The sequence below is a fragment of the Eremomyces bilateralis genome (genome assembly GCF_010015585.1).
Source record: "Eremomyces bilateralis CBS 781.70 unplaced genomic scaffold P152scaffold_38, whole genome shotgun sequence".
Lineage (NCBI taxonomy): Eukaryota > Fungi > Ascomycota > Dothideomycetes > Eremomycetales > Eremomycetaceae > Eremomyces > Eremomyces bilateralis.
In genome coordinates, this window is record NW_022985104.1 from 128,200 (window position 1) to 146,447 (window position 18,248).

General features: G+C 53.5%; 6 protein-coding genes across 6 annotated transcripts; 4 read left to right on the plus strand and 2 right to left on the minus strand.

The window, feature by feature from the left end:
- Window positions 1-1,010: 1,010 nt before the first annotated feature.
- On the plus strand, window positions 1,011-4,229 carry P152DRAFT_469085 (PLC-like phosphodiesterase; the record flags this gene model as incomplete). Its single annotated transcript, XM_033680869.1, has 2 exons — window positions 1,011-4,099; window positions 4,157-4,229. The coding sequence occupies 2 exons, from the start codon at window positions 1,011-1,013 to the stop codon at window positions 4,227-4,229; spliced, it is 3,162 nt and encodes a 1,053-aa protein (XP_033529950.1).
- Window positions 4,230-5,088: 859 nt separating this feature from the next.
- On the minus strand, window positions 5,089-6,027 carry P152DRAFT_405699 (siderophore biosynthesis lipase/esteras-like protein; the record flags this gene model as incomplete). Its single annotated transcript, XM_033676827.1, has 1 exon — window positions 5,089-6,027. The coding sequence occupies one exon, from the start codon at window positions 6,025-6,027 to the stop codon at window positions 5,089-5,091; it is 939 nt and encodes a 312-aa protein (XP_033529951.1).
- A 552-nt stretch (window positions 6,028-6,579) lies between these two features.
- P152DRAFT_405750 (LSM-domain-containing protein) lies at window positions 6,580-7,066 on the plus strand (the record flags this gene model as incomplete). Its single annotated transcript, XM_033676832.1, has 4 exons — window positions 6,580-6,702; window positions 6,788-6,883; window positions 6,937-6,973; window positions 7,026-7,066. 4 exons carry the CDS (start codon window positions 6,580-6,582, stop codon window positions 7,064-7,066), a joined length of 297 nt encoding a protein of 98 aa, XP_033529952.1.
- Window positions 7,067-7,826: 760 nt separating this feature from the next.
- P152DRAFT_227101 (uncharacterized protein) lies at window positions 7,827-10,493 on the minus strand. Its single transcript, XM_033674529.1, has 4 exons — window positions 10,391-10,493; window positions 9,028-10,170; window positions 8,309-8,848; window positions 7,827-8,256 (listed from the first exon to the last, which is right to left on the minus strand). Exons 1-4 carry the CDS (start codon window positions 10,400-10,402, stop codon window positions 8,014-8,016), a joined length of 1,938 nt encoding a protein of 645 aa, XP_033529953.1. The 5' UTR covers window positions 10,403-10,493; the 3' UTR covers window positions 7,827-8,013.
- A 3,682-nt stretch (window positions 10,494-14,175) lies between these two features.
- P152DRAFT_405703 (uncharacterized protein) lies at window positions 14,176-16,012 on the plus strand (the record flags this gene model as incomplete). Its single annotated transcript, XM_033676828.1, has 2 exons — window positions 14,176-14,838; window positions 14,903-16,012. The coding sequence occupies 2 exons, from the start codon at window positions 14,176-14,178 to the stop codon at window positions 16,010-16,012; spliced, it is 1,773 nt and encodes a 590-aa protein (XP_033529954.1).
- Window positions 16,013-16,898: 886 nt separating this feature from the next.
- On the plus strand, window positions 16,899-18,197 carry P152DRAFT_498082 (uncharacterized protein; the record flags this gene model as incomplete). Its single annotated transcript, XM_033682275.1, has 2 exons — window positions 16,899-17,459; window positions 17,888-18,197. Coding segments are annotated over exons 1-2 (695 nt in total), but the record flags the coding sequence as incomplete, so codon positions are not given.
- Between the last annotated feature and the right edge of the window lie 51 nt (window positions 18,198-18,248).

Consider the following 18,248-nt stretch of genomic DNA (forward strand, 5'->3'; position numbering starts at 1 on the left):
ATCCATCAACACGGCCACCTGCCGACCTCCCACCACCACTCACATATCGAAGCGCGACTCTGGAGCTCGCCTGATACCATTCCACTTTCGATTCCACCTGCAGCTGTCCGACGCAGCTATCCGACCGAATTTCCTACTCCACATTCCACACAAGCATTGTGCATTTGGCCCTTGGCGCAAGACATCGCATCCCGGACAGCTGGTCCTGGATATCGGTCACGGACGATTTTCCGATCATTGCAACGTCGAATTGCAGATCCAAGCCATCGCATTCCGCACGAGGACAACCACTCAATCCCCCAGCCGTCTAACCCCTAGGAGACGCTGCGCTGTCTACAAAAAGTCGGAACGATCCACCGTGTGCACAGCATTCTCGCTGCAGCCCCTATACCCACGTGGTTGAGCCACTTTTTAATTTATCGCGATCCTCCAACGCGGCTTGTTCCCGCTCCTGCATCAGTGTCGGACTGTCCCGCAGTGCATTTTCTCCGGTTTGGTTCAGGTTGTTCGGTGTTGCAGCTTTCCCTGCCATAGCCCTCACCCCGTTCGTTGTCACTATCCTATTTCCCGGGTTTTGTACGACGTAACCGTTTCGAGCTTCGCATTCCCATATCCGCTACTATGAGGAAACACGCCGATTGCACCGTCCCATAGGGGACTTTTTTCTCAGATTCCTAGAAATTCTTTCCACGCTCCTCCGCACCTCTCGTTTTCCTCAGCCCGCGATGACATCGTCCGCACCTGGATCGATCGCTTCGCCCGAAGATGGCGCCCCTAACGACACCGTATCGGAGCCTCGCACTCCGTTGGCTCCCTTTCTTCCTCCTCCAATACCTATACAGCGCATCATCGCCTCCATTCCCTTGACGGTGACCCCACCCTCAGCTGCTCCTAGGTCGTCTTCTCCGCGCATCAGTCCTTGCTCCACCTCCGCTTCCCAGTTGGGTCCGAATACCTCCGTCCAAACGACACCGGAAGCCCTGGTACCTCAAATGCCGCATTCACACAGTATGGCTGCTCCATCGGAGTTTCCGGAGACATCCATGACTTCCCCCGGATCGCAAGTCATATCGTCCCCTTCCGCCATGGCGGAGGCGGTCGCCATCAATCAGCGAGGTCCTGGTCTCCTGCGACGATTGTCCCGAGGTGCACGGGGAGCCCAGACCAAACTCTCCATGAGGCGAACATCCGTCTCCCGGGCAACCCGGGATCAAAGCGCGGGACCGGTCATGCTTCGACGAAGAAGCGATAGCAATCGCGACATGACGGACGGCACGATGGATGTCTCGGACCTCGATTTAGATATTCGTGAGGATGAGGCAATTGAAGATCTTGGTGAAACGATATCGCAAGATAGCGTGTCCAATGCTCTGCATATCTATAAGTCTCCCAGCGTCGGCTCCATGGCGGATAGCGGAGAGCTCGGCGGAGACGGACCGACCCGGTCACATATCCTTCAACAAGGCATGTTCCTGACCAAAGTCAACCGAAAAAAGACAAAGAAGATCATGTTTCGACTCGACTTTGACGCCGCAAAGATCTGCTGGGAATCGTCCAAAGATCTCTACATTGACGATATCCGCGACATCCGGAAAGGAGAGGAGGCGCGCCATGATCGAGAAGAGCGTCGTGTATCAGAGGACGAAGCTCGCCGGTGGTTCACGATTGTGTACTCCGATCCCGAGAAGCAGAAGGGAAGACATACGAAGACATTGCACTTGATCGCCGAGACGGAACATGCATTGTTCCTTTGGACCCAAGCGCTCGATTTCCTGTCGAGGAGTCGAGTTAAGTTCATGCAAGGCCTCCATGCCGATCCTGAGACCGTTCTGAGGGATCTGTGGATGGTCGCGATGCAGAAAAGATTTGGCGGCTCCGAGCATCGAGAAGAGGATGAACGAGTCGACCTAGCCAGCGTGAAGCAGATCTGCCGTAACTTGCATATCCACTGCTCAGATCACGCTTTGAAAGAGCACTTCGACCGGAACGATGTTGATCGGGCTAAATCGCTTTCATTTGCTCAGTTTCAGCGCTTTGTTGGAGACATGCAGGAACGCAAAGACCTCCGAGGCATCTTTGGGAGAGCGTTGCGAGCTGGCGAGGTCGAGCTTGACAAGGAAAGCTTTTTCCAATTCCTGCGCGGTCACCAAGGGGCTCGGATTGAGTCCGATGTTGCTCATTGGACGACTTTGTTCCATAAATACGCTCGAATCGGCAGACCGAAGAATGGTGGTGCTAGTCCAAGTCAATCGGGCTCCGCGTATACGACCATGAACCATCACGGCTTTCAGGCATATATGACATCGACTGAGAACCTGGCAATCGATCCACCTAAGCTGCGTGCGGTTCTTGACAGACCCCTCAACGAGTACTTCATTTCGAGCTCACACAACACCTACCTTTCAGGCCGCCAGGTGGTTGGCGAATCTAGCACTGAGCCTTATATCTCATCTTTGAACAAAGGGTGCCGTTGCGTCGAGATCGACTGCTGGGATGGGGCCGATGGAGAGCCGATCGTCACACACGGTCATTCCTGGACTTCGAGCGTGCCATTCTTGAAGGTTATCAACGTGATCTCCGAGTATGCTTTCCGAGCGAGCGACTACCCTCTTATCCTTTCTTTGGAGGTGCACTGCAGCAATGAACAGCAGGCAAAGATGGCGAACATCATGAAAGAAACGTTCGGCTCTAAGCTTGTACTTGAACCCCTAAGCTCCGGGTCCACTATGCTCCCATCCCCAGAGCAACTTCGAAATAAAATCTTGATCAAGGTCAAAGCACCGACGGCCATGCCTAGATCTTCGTCCACATCAGAGAACGCTCCAGTACGCCGAGCGAGAGGATTGAGTTCGCCCTTCTCCAGACCAATCCCTATTCACCCAATCCCCCAGAAAAGTTACTCCGTGCCACTCTCTAGCCCACCGTCCATGAGTCCTCCGGATCGTCTTGGCAATTTCTGGCAGCAACCCAAGAGCAACATCAGTTCCGTCACGTCCGTTACCCCTCCAAGCTCGGCCGAAGAAAGCGACCAAACGGAGCATCTGGCTCGGAAGCAACAAGAGCGGAAGCGATCGCACACCAGCAAGATCGTCCCGGTATTGGGCAAATTAGGTGTATATTTGCAAGGTTTCTCATTCGATGATTTCAAGAGCACGGAAGCAACCAACTTCAATCACATCTTCTCCTTTTCTGAAAGGAAGTTTGACCCGATCACCAGAGACGCCATGAAGAAGCCTGAGCTTGAGAAGCACAATATGCAATACCTCATGCGCGTGTATCCACACAATTTGCGCGTCAGGTCGGAAAACTTCGACCCTTTGAAAGCCTGGCGTCGTGGAGTTCAGATGGTTGCATTGAACTGGCAAACCTACGACTTGGGTATGCAAATCAACGATGCGATGTTCGCTGGTGGAACCGACTGCACCGGCTTCGTGCTGAAACCAGCCGATATGCGTCCTTCGGAGTCTGCAAACCGCCATCAATTGAACCAGTATCCATACAAGAAGGCCAAGAAACTCGTCAAGTTCACGGTCGAAATCATGTCCGCGCAACGACTTCCCTGCCCAAAAGATAGCTCCATTGACGCTAACATCAATCCTTACGTGGAGATCGAGATGCACTGCGCTGAAGACAAAGGCCGCAATGTCGCATCGGGAGAAGGGGGCATGGATGCGTCCGCACGCAACGGCATATCTGGCATCGGATCTCCAGTGACGAAACGGACCAAGATCGTCTCGAATAACGGATTCAATCCTTCGTTCAACGAGAGCGTCACCATGACCCTGGAAACCAAGTATCCTAGCCTCGTTTTCATCCGTTGGACTGTCTTCAACAGCACAAGCGCTGAAAAGGTCACCAACAAGGTTGCATTGGGCACTTTCACTGCTAAACTAAGCAGTCTGAGGACTGGATACCGTCATCTGCCACTGTATGACAACAATGGCGAACAATTCCTGATGTCAACCCTCTTCTGCCGGATCTTGAAAGAGGACCACGTGGACGTCGGCGAAGTCTCATCGCCAACAATTTGTGCACCTGCAACTTCGACGGTTCCCCTTCACAAGTCTCCCAGTCTCCCTACCAGTCCTCCACCAGAAAAGTTGGCCAAGCAAGGCTTCTTTCGAAAAGCATTCGCGCGAACCCCAAGCCAACGCAGGAAAAGGGAGATCCTCGGCGACAGCGTTGGAGGCGTGCCGGGCTCTCCTACGCAGCGGTCCACTTTCAGCTGATCATCGAGACGGAATCTGAGACGGATTTCTCTCTCACCTATTTGAAGTCGATTAATCCGACCTTGTGTTTATTTTCGGGTGTGTAATGATCAGCACGCCCATCCTGGCTGAGTGATTCGGGACTATGTATCCGGCGTTTCACATCGGCAACTTGTGTATAGATTGCATGAGAAAGGCGCAGATCTATACCATTGTCGTTGTCTCGCGTCCGATGCGCATGCAGCATGCTAGCTTCATTCATGCGTTCTCTCGCTCTTGATATATATACCCATGATGTTTTTCCTTCCAGCATGAGCGCGCATGAGCGCTCAACCACTATTGTGGAAGACGTTCTTTATTTTGTGCCCCCGCCAAGTGCTCGAAGGGGTCGATGTCACCAAGGGGGTTCGGTGTTCAAAGGCGTTTCTCACGGCGCATGGTTCTCCTCCGTCTTCTCGAGATTGGCCGAAGGTGTGAGGACATAGTCACTTCTATGCCTTGCCATTTTCGGGTCTATTATCGAGACAACATTTCCTGAAGGGGCCTGTGGGTTAGGTGAAACATCTGAGGACCTTGCAGCAGGCCGACTGTCCTACCACAGCTCTCTTTGATAGATGGTCAGCATGGATTCCACGCAGTGCCTGGAAGATGTTGGAGGGGGCAGAAATTTGGTTCGCTTCAAATGTACACTAAAGGTTTTATCATGCTAGACTTCTTTTATATGTTGACCATATGCATCTCTAGCCACACGGCTGATGACTACTGGAATATGAATGAATTTAATCACGTCCAAACTGTCTGCGATGTCCACCTGTGAGACAGTAGACATATTTTGATCGCAGCGTATGCACCTGCTCCTCTGCCTATGACCGTTGCTGTCTTACAGTCGGCTCTCTTGCTTGTCAATATTTTCCAGAAATCGGGCAACGCGGCCAATGGCTTCGTCCACCACCCCGTCTTCATTCCGAGCCATATTATGAGTTGCCTCTTTCACGATTGCCGATTCCCCATCCACAATACCACCTTCCCTCTCCACGAATCCCGTCCATCTTTCCACCAGTGCTTTCTTGTCAACCTTCGCCGGCACATGCTCATCGCTCCCCGAGAACAGGATCAACAACGGCACCTTCTTTCCCCCCACCACCCCAAACGACCCCCTCAACTGCCCATCCGTCAAATCACTACTGAAGAAATCATCCTCCCCATCCTTCCCCGGCGACGCCAAACTCAACCACCTCCTCGCCGTCACTGGCGCCTTCACAAACGGCCTCACCCTCTCCCGCGGCAATACGTCTTCTCCCCTCCCCTCCGCCACCCACCCCTTCGCCAGCTCATTCAAACCCTCATACACCCCCTCTGGCAGATCATCCACCAGCCCCTCCCGATCCGACACCGGTGCCTGCAACACCGCTCCCTCGACCCTCCCCCGCTCCGCGTGCCGTCCGCGCGTCAGATAGTACATGATATCCTGGCACCCGGTCGAGTGCCCCATCAGCGCGATCTTGGGTGCGGCGCGCGCGGCACGGAGGTACGAGATGCAGGCGGCCAGCTCGTCGGCGTCTTTGGACAGGGAGGAGAGGCCCCAACCGTCGCGGGTGCTGGAGAGCTGGACTTCGGTGAGGCGCCAGGTGGGAGGAAGGGAGTGGGCGAGGCGGTGGACATAGGGGACAGTGTGGAGGGAGTCGCCGAGGCCGCCGATCCAGAGGAGGTGAGAGGGAGGGGAGGGAGGGGGGGTGGGGGAGTGTTCGAAGGCGATGAGGCGGGGGAGGTAGTGGTGGAGAATGCCGGGGTTGGCGGAGGGTTTGAAGGGTGAGGGCATCTTTGGTTTGATTTGGATTGCTAGTCTTAGCGGAGGAGATGAGAAGCGGGGTTGTTGAAGTGGGTGGTAAAAGTGGTAAATCAACAGAGAGATTGGATGGAGCGAATTTCACCAGTGATTTGGAGGGACACTGGACCTCCTAACATTGATTTGGGGGAAGAGTAACCGGGAGGTCGAGTATGGAGTTCTTTCCAGATATATTACCTCAGGATGAGATTGGTTGCTGGAAGTGAAGGGGAATATATTCCCCAGTAGCACATCTGAGTGTTGGTAGTCAACACCATATCACGGCATATATGATTTCCATCAGAAATAATCCACATTGACCATACTTACTCAGATCATACTCTGTGATCCGTACATTGGCCGTGTAATCTGTATTGCGTAACAATAATTCATGCCAATATTCCTCTTGAATCTCGCCCAGCTTTTCCCGCGATCACGTGCCTCCCTCTTCCAGCCTCCAGCTCCCCTCCATCATCAAATTCTCGATCTCCCCAAACATTAGGTCGTCGACCTCCAACCTTCACTTCCGTCGAACCGTCTCCAACCATGTCCGACACCGAAGACGCCTCCGCGCCGCAGAGCGAGCCCCTCGACCTTGTGCGCCTCTGCCTCGATGAGATCGTCTTCGTGCGGCTGCGCGGCGATCGCGAGCTCAAGGGTCGCTTGCATGTATGGATGCTCTCCTCGTCTTCTGGAACAAACACATCGAATTACCGGAGTTTGTGGGGTTGATATGCTAACTGTTGGGGTGTAGGCATACGATTCGCATTGCAACTTGGTCCTAGGCGACGTGCAAGAGACGATCTACATCGTCGAGGATGAGGAGGAGGATGAGGAGGGTACAGTGAGGGTAGGCGGCTCCTCTTCCGAAGATTAGAGCGATCGGGTCTAACGAGCGTATAGACGGTCAACAAGCAGAGCGAGATGCTGTTCGTCCGAGGTGTGTACACCCGCTTACCACTTCCTATCCCTCGCGTCTGATTGTAATTTAGGTGATTCAGTGGTCCTGATATCGCCCCAAGGCCAGCCGTGAGATCGATTCGAGAAGAACGTATATGCATCGCATGCGGAAAATGGCTTGGATGGAGGTCGATGACAAGGCGTCGCTGATGGCAGTGGAACGCAAGGTTTCGGAGTCATTGATACCCACTTAGCAAATGGATGGAGTTCATCGTTTCGAAACAAGATCAGTTCTATACTGGGCCGCGGAAACGTCGAGCAGATCATCACGTCGAGAGGAACGAAAAGTCACAGCCACGAGCGCGGGAATTGGAATTCGGGGTTTATTTCGGTCTCTGCAGACCGCTCGCTCCGGAAAATTAATATATATACACAAACACGATCCCTTGCCTCCGCATGTGGCCTTTAAAGATATTCCGCCTGATACGCCAGAGTCCTTTGTCGGGGAGGGAGTTGGAAGGGAAATGCAACCCAGAATTACGAATGAGACCTCATGTCGATGGATGTTCCCGTCCCGTGTGAATTTTTGGGGTAAGAAGGGGCGGGGGAAGCGGGCAAGGAAGAAGAACAGATGGAGATGCGCTGGTTCGCGCGGGTGTGGTTTTTATGGGGAATCAATGGTTTTGCTTGAAGGGATTTGTTCGTGATCGTCAGATGATGCGGTGAGAAAGAACCCAGACGCCTGATCCGTCATCAACTCGTGTCTATCCTCGTCGTCCTGGTTTCGAGAAGGAAGAATGAAAAAAAGAAAATCCGACGCCGGTGCCACATCGGGGAGGCCGCGAACGTGTTGTGGGGGGAGGGGGAAGGAGTGGTAATGACTTTTGGAAAGCTGACCAGCCCGCCTCGGTAGCCAAGAAAACAGACTGGACTGGGGTATCTGCGTAGAGGAGAAGGGTTGGTCCCATTGCTAACGCCATAGCGCCCAAAGGTCATCCTTACGTTTTCATAAGGAAGCCCCCAGTTGAGTCGTCATCGTAGAGGTAGTGCATCAACGGATGCTCCTGGCTCTCAATGTGACTAGGATCGCCGACTGCACATGGAAAAGCTGGTGCCACTCTCTCGGGGGAGGGATGGGAGGTTGAAGCCTTGTTGAAGCTGTTCCTGAACATACATGGCGCAGGTCTTGAACTTGCGGTCCGAATACTTGGTGTAGATGGCGAGATGGTGGGTCTTCGGGTCCTCGAGGCCTTCCAGGATGGTCATGCAGAGGGGACGCAGCTGAGCATACGTGTATTGCGAATAGTGGACATGCGTAAGTGACTGGAATGGTATTAGCAGGAGTCACAGATAATAACAGGAAAATCAGACATACCCAATCTCCCTTAGCGAGCAAGAACCTCGCTAGGCATTGGGCGCCGGCAGCCAGGAAGCTTGGGACACATCCGACAAATCGCTCATCCATGAGGGTCAGTTCCATGAGATACTTCGCCAGTGTCCTAGTGTCCAGGTCGTAATCGTCCGCCTTGCTGATCCTCCTCAGGAAGCTCATGGGGCCAGGCCATCCAAGCTCGTACTGAAGCATGTTGAGCATGAAGCGTTCAGCCTTCAGAACCTCGTCGGCCGTGTAGGTGTTGTCCACCATGAAGATGATATCGCTGACGGTGGGCGGGTTGACTTCTTCATACTTGGATGCGATCAAGATCGCGGTTGCGCCGACGAGTTGGAGCTTTCCGACGGATACGACCTTCACCGTGAGAAAGCGGTCGATGATGTTCATGGTCAGGAAGAGAGTCTCAGGGCACATCGAGAATCGATCATGAACTTGGACGAGCCACTCGACAAGAAGAGCGCGCATGCCCCATTGGACCTCAGTCTGGGATTCCATATAATGGCCATCAGGACGCAGGCGATTCTGAATACACGTTAGCGGATATTCGACAATTAGGCAACCAGCAACGAATCGACGGCTAGGCGTTCACGTCTGATTGCGACTATGGGGCACGTGCGATAAAGTAGGTGAGTGGGAAATGCGCACATGAACACATGAATAGAGGGAAAGTGAAAAGGAACAATAGAAAGCAATCCACGTACCTCGAGCTCCTCCATATACTCGAAAATCTCGTCAGCATATTGCGCTACCATGGATGGATCCCAATCTTCGTCCTCAATCTCCTCAATCGGTCGATTCTGCTCCACCCAGAGCCCCGCGCGGTCGAGTTCGGTGCGGATCTTGGCGGTTTTCCGGCCCGGAGTGAGGTTGACGGTGACCGCCCCTGTGGTGTTCTCAGCGCGGGAACGCAGCGACCGCGTCGTGTATCCCTCCGCCTCGTAGAACTCTTCCTCCTCCTCTGCGTCCCAGTATTCTTCGACGTCGCGGACAGGTGGGACGTCAGCTTTGGGCATGCTCGCATCAGCAATGGGCTCGGATAGATCGGGTTCGATCAACGCTTTAAGGTACGAGATGTCGTTGAGATATGATGCTTCGTGTCCGGCAAGGTTGTCAATCTCCTTGAGAGGGTGCGACTGGGTAGGTTCGGGAACGGCAGGGATGCTCTGGACGTTTTCGATTCGGTGAGGAGGGTTGGGTGCGATGGAAGTGAGAAGAGGATCGATAGCGAGGTTCTGAACCAGAGGGAGTTGATCGGTCACGGGCTTAGCCATACCCTCACATGTCGTGGATTTCTCCTGGATGGGATAATCAAGGTTAGAGGTCGCGTCGATGGATGATAGCTTCGCTGGCTCTTGGGTGGTGACAGACGTCACTAGGGCAACATCATTGACTTCTTTGAAGACAGTGGTCTGTCGCTTGACGACTGGTTTTGCAGCCTCCTCGATGACCGGCTTCTGGAGTCTCTTGTCCAGAAGACCGTTGAGCGAGTGAGCCGTGCTGGAAAGAATCGGCTTCGAAACCGCGGCGGAGAGAGGGCGCTGAGCCGGCTTAAGAAGCGCGGCGGTCTTAGTTGGTTCGTTGGGGAGGACATTGGGCTTCACGTCGATAGTTTTGTTGTTCGCGTCCTTGATGGGTTGGAGCGGTCGAAAGGTGTTGCTGACATCCCCGAAGGCAGTTCGCTTGTTGGTGAACTTCGAGGCCATGGTGCCAACTCCTCCACTCAACAACGCTGAGAGGGCTGGCGTGGACTTGTTGCGTTGATGGAGGGTTTTCGCGCCGTTGAGGTTGGCCGGAGGCGCGTTTTCGTTCTGGTTCCGGATCTGCAATTTAGCAGGACGTTGGGGCTGCAGAAATCGGTCGCGTTAGCATGGAGAGAGAAAAGACACAGAATGTGGCCGTGAGTTTAGAACATGTCGTGATAATGGCGATGGTGGGTGGTTGAGGAGACACGGTGGATGGTTCTGTGTGGAGCTCCTTTCCAGCATATGGCTCAGAACGCGACCATTCAGCTCAAGAGTGCTGGGGAGATAAGAGGTCCAAAGGGCTATGAGTGTCATTTCTCACCTTTGCATCCATGATGAACGCTTTTATCGATCAATCAGACACAGTGATATGTGTTGATGGATGTGAGAGGGCTGGTTTCCTAGTCAGAATCTAGCTGTTGATGGATATCAAGCTTGATCACGACGTCGAACACAACACGGATGAGAAGGTCAGGAGAGCCAGGTGCGCGGAATTGAGAAGGGATCGCCGCATCAATGTGCGAAAGGCGAAGAAACCGAAGCTGCAAGTTGCTTAAGATGTCGCAACTGGGAAAGCAACTGGAAGGTTGGCCTGCATCACGAAAACATTGTGAAGATGGAGGATGGGGGAGAGTAGCTGAGGTGAAGCTCAGGGCATTCGATGTTTTGACGTTCAACCGGCATGATTTGGTAAACAAAGTAGAGCGGACGATGGGTGCCAGGACTGCAGAAATCCTGAGGCATCAACATTTTACTTGCCTTGGCGCCTTACCTATAACCTTCTGCACGTGCCCTCCGTTCATTGGGCAGCGGAGCATTCCGCCATTCCCCATTCCCCGCCCCAATGTGTCTCTCCATTCCGCATGCGGTCTCAGCTCGGGTTCTCACCTAACAACCATGGTGAGTCGGCACAAACTGCAACCTGCTTACTCTCTACAACAACATTTGATGCACCAATCGATCGTATCACAGTTCGACTACGGCGAATCTCGGTTGGATAAAAATTGTTCAAGAAATCGAGGCAGTGCATCGGCTTGGCTTGGATCAGTCCCAGGCTACGGGGACGGTCTGGTTGGTGGTGACGACATTGCATCATTCCTGTTTAGGTAACATGTTTACCTATTTACGCGTCGTCTGGACCACGCGTTACTGCAACAAATATCTCGAAGACCAATCTCTCGACTGCCATGATGACGAAGTGACTAAGAAGTCAAGCTTATGGATAATGGAATGTCTCCTTCTTATTTCGGCCGATTATTCCGATTTTCGTATGCGGCTGGCGGCGCATAGCTCTATCTACCCGTTCTAGAGCTCGTCACACCAACGCGTGTCTTGGCACCCGTTGCATCGCGACCCACACACGCCGGTCACGTGACTTGACCATCCACTTAACGTCACCTCATCCATCGTCGCATTGGAGTTTGACTTAAATTGAAATGATCGCGTTGTTCTCCGGTGCTCGATAAATAAATAAACATGGTTGCGCACGACACTCGGCGCGGAGGAGACCGCTGCCAAAGTCGTGCGCCGCGTGGAACGCAATCCGAGTCTGACCCGTCCTCGGCCGCTCTCGTCCTATCGCTGCCTCCACCTTTGGCTCCACGTAAAACATTGGTCTGTCATTCCTGATTCCACATTCAAAGCTTTCGTAGCTGCTGGAGAATTCGGCCTTAGAGCCATATTTCGTGCGCTGCAACCACAGTAACACCAGGCGCTGGCATCAGGATCGAGCGACCGTAACTGTGGTCGGGTTTGCGCACCGCCGGAACTTGGACAAGCTTTTGGTGGGATTGCAACTCCGCACCGCACTGGAGTAGCATGCACACTTGCATGCAATTAGTAGTGGCATATCACTTGCCTGATGCCTCTGTCGCCGCAACCACTAGGTTTCGATGACCTTGCATCGCACCTCCAAATTCCGTCTGTACATCTTGCGTGCAGAATGGATTGGCACTTTAGCACCCACGCTAAATGTCCCCGATGCTGCAGTTCTACCGAACCGCTGCGCAACTCTCAACAGACCGCTCGATTCCATCGAGAGGCGCTGGCCAATGCAGATACCCTGAATCACCGCCGCCGCATTCCAACAAATCGCGACCGGTATTCAACGCAGGTCTCCCATATCAGCGATCCAGCGAACACAGGATGGGTCGCAAGCCGGGGAAGGATACTGATCCGTGACGGTGCTCGGGATACGAAAGTGTAAACCTTGCTGCGGGACGCCGCCTGCTCGGGGAGGATGGACCGGGTAGGTTTCCTTGTTCCAAAGCTCTAGGTCGCTATGCTCCTTGACAATGGCTAGTAATACATAGGTTAGGCCGTCCGAATTTCCGACTGGGAACCGTCACAATGCATGTTCACGAGGGCGCAATCGTCCTTGGGCAGATGATCGGGCAGCCAACTTGGCAGCATTTGGTGTGCCGCCTCATTCGCCATCATCCCGGATCGTCTGCGTACTACGATACGATTTAGATAGCGAGTCCAGTCCACCGCTTTCATTTCAAGCCTGTACTCCAATCAATAGATACCCCAACCACTTTCTTGCTAGGCGTTACCTTTGCGCCGTCCCTCACGCAATAACCCCTCCTACTATGATCGCCCTTCAGGTTTAAGGATTGCCGCTGAGAACTTTGTTTCTCAACTTGATCCATTGGCCATGTCATGGGGGTGCCCACGGCCCTCCATGCCGTGCGTTCCATAAAGCGATGGCATGATTTGGCATCCGTGGCTATGATGCCGCTTATTGGTTTGGGGGAGGCGCTCGGAAACAATGCCCACGGAGCCAGTCCACAAGGCATCTTGCAGATGCCATGATGCTGAGAGATCACCGCCAACGCCGACTCAGGGTTGGATTTGTACTCAATAGGACCTTCCCTTTTCCAAACGAATAGATTGGCTGGTAGTTACATGCGCTGGGAAATTATTAGGCTATCCCACCTCGAGCGACTCTTTTTCACTTGCTTGATATACTACTAGTCCTACATATCAGGGAGCGGCCGTCCCAAGTCTTTGAGCATGGAGAGAGGATTGTCCATAACATATCGGAATTGATGTAGATTTTCTATATTCGCCTTAATTGGACCCCAACGTAGCCATAAGGACCATCAATTAACCAAACGTGCGGACGATTCGTTACCTTGTTGGGTCAACCGCTGCGTTGCGGTGTTTCGCTTCGCTCCAAGCCCTCTCCAGCCGTCTCCACTTCCCACGGCGCACCCTTCTTCTGCTCCTCCTCCTTCTTCCCACCAGTCTCTTCCTCACCATCTAGCAGTTCTCCGACCTGATTCAACTCATTGTCTGTCTTGGAGAGTCCTTCGTGCGGTAGCCACCTCGTTTTTCGCTACTTTATTTCCCGTTCTCCATCCGGTCTTCCCCTCGCTGTGCTGCTCCAGTGACTACATCTAGTGCTGCATCGGCCACCAAGACAGTATCGGATCAAGATAGGATCACCCGGCCTTTACGGGTTGGCTTTTGTGGTATGTGTGTGTTTCATCATACTCTTTGCGACCATTGTCAATGAATCTGGCCTCCTTGATGGCGCTGTGCTGATGAGATCGCTCGTTCGCTAAGCGACGAGACGGCATCACCACTCTACGGCGCACGCCGGGCTCAAGGAGACCAAAGGCAACCATCAATTCAGGCATATTCCGCCATTTTCAGCATCATCATGCAATATACAGCGCATTCAACCATCGCTAACTCTTTATCCAAGTCGATAGTTCAAGTCTTTCGCTGCTACCCTTCTCTGCCCTCATCCATCGGGCCACTGAACAGCACAACGCTGTGGCACCTTGCACTGGAGCGCATACTTGAGAACCCACGATACGCCTCCATCGGAACAGCGAACTTGGCTCTTACTGAGCATCCATACCATCTCAATTATAGTTACGCACACGGAACAACCGTGTGATGGACTTCCCCTCCGCCGTCCCCTTGGCTACCCTGCAGACGCAACTGTCTCAGCAGACGCAGCCAACCTCCACCACCTATATCCACAATACCCACCACAACTTTGACGGCGTCAAGTTCGCTTGGAATCCAACGTCCCCATATTCAGCCATGCCCGAGACTCGCAGTCGTGGGGATGTTGAATCGCCTGGTCTCACCATGGCGACCGCTACTAGCCGCCATGGATCCCCAACCAGGCGCCATGGCAGTGGCAAGCAGGTCACCTTTGAGCTGATCCTCCCCGAGTCTCCTCAAAAGCGAGCTCGACTTCCGATGCGGGTCTTTATCTTCCCTCATGACACCACTGACTCGATCATTTCCACCACCAAAAATTTCTACGGCCTGTATGAGCCGAAGGGCGTCAGCTTTGAGGATCGGCAGGCCAACACCCTCATCGCTGCCTATGACAACTTCGAACATGGGATGACGGTCTACGTCAGGATCATGGATGAGGATGACACCCAGGATGAAGCCAATCCGGCCTCGCCCAAACGGCCCAGACTTGAGCCTCCGATCCAGATGCTGCCTCCACAGCTGCAAGGCCATCCCATCCCGCGACCATCATCCAGGTCTGCGAGGAGCACCACCTCCAATGGGACGAACCCGAAATCACGCTCGCGACCGCCGATGCGATCTCGCGGGTCGGGTTCGCAGGGTCCTGGTGAACATCCTGACATGGTCGAGTACAGCGACAGCGATGGCGGTAACGGCTCCGTCACCAGCTCCCGCAGGGGGAGAAGCGAACAAGTTGCCAGCGCCGAGATCAGCGTTGAGAACATCGTCGAAGGTGGCAGGCGGAAGATCCCTAAATTCGACAGCTCGGTATGTGGCGGAGGCATTCGTACAGTCGGGCAATCGTGTGCAGCGACTAACTCTTCATCAACAGGAACTTCCCCTCTTCGTCCCATCTCAAGTCCCGATGGCGCCATCCGCTTCATCACTTTCTCCTCAACGTCGGATCGAAGGCAATATGGCCAGCCCTTACCAGTCCGCTCATCAAGCAACGTTCGCTTGGGGCCATCCGCTCCCATCACCGCAGAGCTACGGTCCATCGGATCGAGCATACATACAAGTACGGCCAATTCAGGCGAACGGACAACACAATGGCACATACGCGAGGAATCTTCGGCAGCGCCCGCAGGTCCAGTACGCCCCCGGTCGTCAACATAACGGTCACGGCGGCGTGCTGGCCACGCCCGACCCCACCGTCGGCGGTAGCGTCATCTCCGATGAAGACGTCGCTCTCCAATTGATGCGACTCGGAGAGTATTCCTCGCACGGTCGCACGTCTACCTCGACCCTTGACGATGCTCAGAGCGGCAAGGCCGTGGTATCCTCCGATGACGAGAGCATGGACGGCTCCGACAACGAACACATGGGCGTCGGCTACAACAGTGCTGGGAGCAGCGTCGAGTACTCCGCCGATGAAGGCGTCGCACCGAACGCCTACGTCAAACCCAAGGGCAAACCGCGCTCCTCTCGGCCTTCCAAGCCGCGCTCCACCCGTCCTTCAATCAGCCACAACGGCCCACCCGTCCCCAAAGCGAAACACCACCGCCACTCCACCTCCGCCGCTCCGCCCATATCCCCCCCCGTGGCCCCCGGCCCCGACCAGCTTGCTGCGCCGCCGACCCACCCCGCGCAACCCCTCGGACCCGACGAGGAGGACCTAAGCAGCAAACCGCGCTGCCAGCGCTGCCGGAAGAGCAAGAAAGGATGCGACCGCCAGCGCCCGTGCGGCCGCTGCAAGGACGCGGGCATCGGCATCGAGGGGTGCCTGTCGGAGGACGAGGGCAACGGCCGCAGGGGGAGATACGGACGCCATATGGGAGTGCCGGTCAAAAAGGGGAGTGTGGAGGATCTGGACACGGCGAGTCGAGAACTTCCTGCTGTTGCGGGTGCGACAGTTGCGGCTGGCCCCATGATCGAGGCCGTGGCGATGTCGGTCATGACGGTGGATGGCTTCGGAGGCGCGGGGAAGAAGCGGAAGAGGTAGACTGGATCCGCGCATTTCGGTGGGAGGCGATGAGATTATGATCCGACCGGCTGATGTTTTTCGGGATTCGCATGACCTTGCGTTTCGGCGTTGCACGGGGAAGGAATACTTTGCGACGTATTTCTTTTGTTATCTGGATGAGGATCTATATGATGACGACGCTCTCTCACACACACGCTCCCTTACTTCTCAGTATCTCCATCTCGGGTTCGCGTTGTATTTGGTGCTAGGGTGTTTTATGGTTCGACGGTTCAAATGGTTCGGGGAGGATGGGCAACATATGGTTCATCGTCACACTGAGTTTTAAGTGCTACTTGCTTTAGTTTAGTTTGCGACGCGATAGGTACCGCTTTCGCGGACCATAGTTCAATTGGTTTTCCTTCGTCCTTGACGTGGTCCCTTCTCCATGGCCCCCGTCTTCAGTGCTCCGGTTAGGAAAACGGCGGCGGTTCATGATATATGGCATAGCAAGCGGAATCTGGGCGAGACGTGATCGGTATTCAGTCTTTCCCAACCTTGTTACAGTCCCAAAGAGCCGGTTTGTGTGTGGTGGGATATATTGAGCTGATGAGAGTGCTTGTTTGGTGGCTCCAGCCAATTCAGTCGGGTTCACTTGATTTCTATACTACTGCTTTCTCGCATTCACATCAACACGATAAAAGATAGCTAAGATGATTGTGGGGCTTTTGGATTCTGTAACGCTAGGTACCGTACTACAGAATGTTTTTTATTGAAAGTCTCTTGTTCCTGTGTCCTTTTGATTGGTACTGTCAGACTTGAGCAGTCGAACTCGACGTGGTTATAGGTGATCAATATCAGTACTAGGCAGATAATCATGTTCTACTCCGTACAATAAGACATTTCATAGGATCTAAGGGTACTAAATTGTTTAAATCTAATCGTCTTGATATAGTACCACTTCACAGCCGTGAATAAGTACCTTCAGTAATCAGTTGACTCACACGATTTAAGCAAGCCACCCGAGGTACCAGGTTTTTGCAAGTGACTTTGATCATACTCTCTGAGTCAACCGCAAAGGCTTATTAGTAGTGAGACCCCGACATGCCAACATTTCGTCGGGTATTGGAGCAACGTCATGGGGATCCATCGACCATTAGCCAATTCAATAATTGCGGCGAAGTGGTCGGACGTTCCCACTTTGGGACGTCTTCACGTTTCAGTTTACCGGACTCAGCCCAGTTTTGTTGGGCGAAAACCGAGCCAGCATACGATCCGCAGTCACTTACTTCTAGGTTTTCCATATTAACATCATTCTTATTAGTTAGGTCACTTAAGTTAGGTGTTGCGGACTACGTAATATTTCACCGAACAAAAGAACCGATAACCAGCGGAATCGATCTCCCCGCACGCCACTTTGCGCTTACCTCAGCAAGCTCAGGCTATTTGTGGTCGTGCCAAGGCACCGGAGTGGGACTATACCTAATCGGTAAGTCACATGCACTCCTCGAACAAATAGCCTGAGGATTCTGTCAATGGGTTTTGGGTGTGTGCGGAGAGCTTTCATACCAAATGGAAGACCATCTTTAACTCCATTTTCATCCACAACCACACTATGCTCCGTCAATTAAATATAACCATTCGATTCCCCTGCTTTTTCTCCATAATTGATTGAATTTTGGGTCATGTCGGCCCGAAACCAGCATCGTCAGAGCGCGCGGTTGAACTCGCCCACTTTGCTACCTGCTCCAAGTTCTCAGCATATTGCTGCGTCAAACACATCTAATGCACCTCGTCAGAAAGCAAGAGGTTCTCAAAGACGCAGTAAGGCGCAGAGAGTAAACGAGATATGCCAATTCATGCGGAAAAAAAACATTACACTACGAGAATTTATCCATGTCTACGCGACGACTCAAGGGTCTGATGGTTATGGGGAGCGCCCTGCCACGCGTGCCAAACGACTCGCCGAGGCCGTCTACGGTCAGGCAGAGGTCTTAGATGCACTGCGAGAACATCCCGCGTCTGGTGCGGCAGGAATTGTCACTATAAAGGACCTGAGGAAGGAAATGAAGGAACTGGAAGAAGCCGGAGATATGTTTAGTGCCTACCAAGTCGACCGTGTCCAAGAGAAGACTTCACCTGCCGGCGTAGGGAGGGAGAAACAGTCAGAGGGTCAGAAGGTCGAGGACTACGAGCGCATACTGGGCAACATGCAGTTTGGGCAGATGTACGAGCAAGTTAAAACTCGTGCTCCTCTTCTATGTGGATTGCTCAATGG

Bases quoted from the DNA above. Each gene is read 5' to 3' on its own strand.
- P152DRAFT_227101 (XM_033674529.1), bottom strand. The intron at 8,849-9,027 runs GTACGTGGATTG...ACGTGTATTCAG, and splicing joins AGTATATGGAGGAGCTCGAG to AATCGCCTGCGTCCTGATGG. The intron at 8,257-8,308 runs GTATGTCTGATT...ATACCATTCCAG, and splicing joins TGCTCGCTAAGGGAGATTGG to TCACTTACGCATGTCCACTA.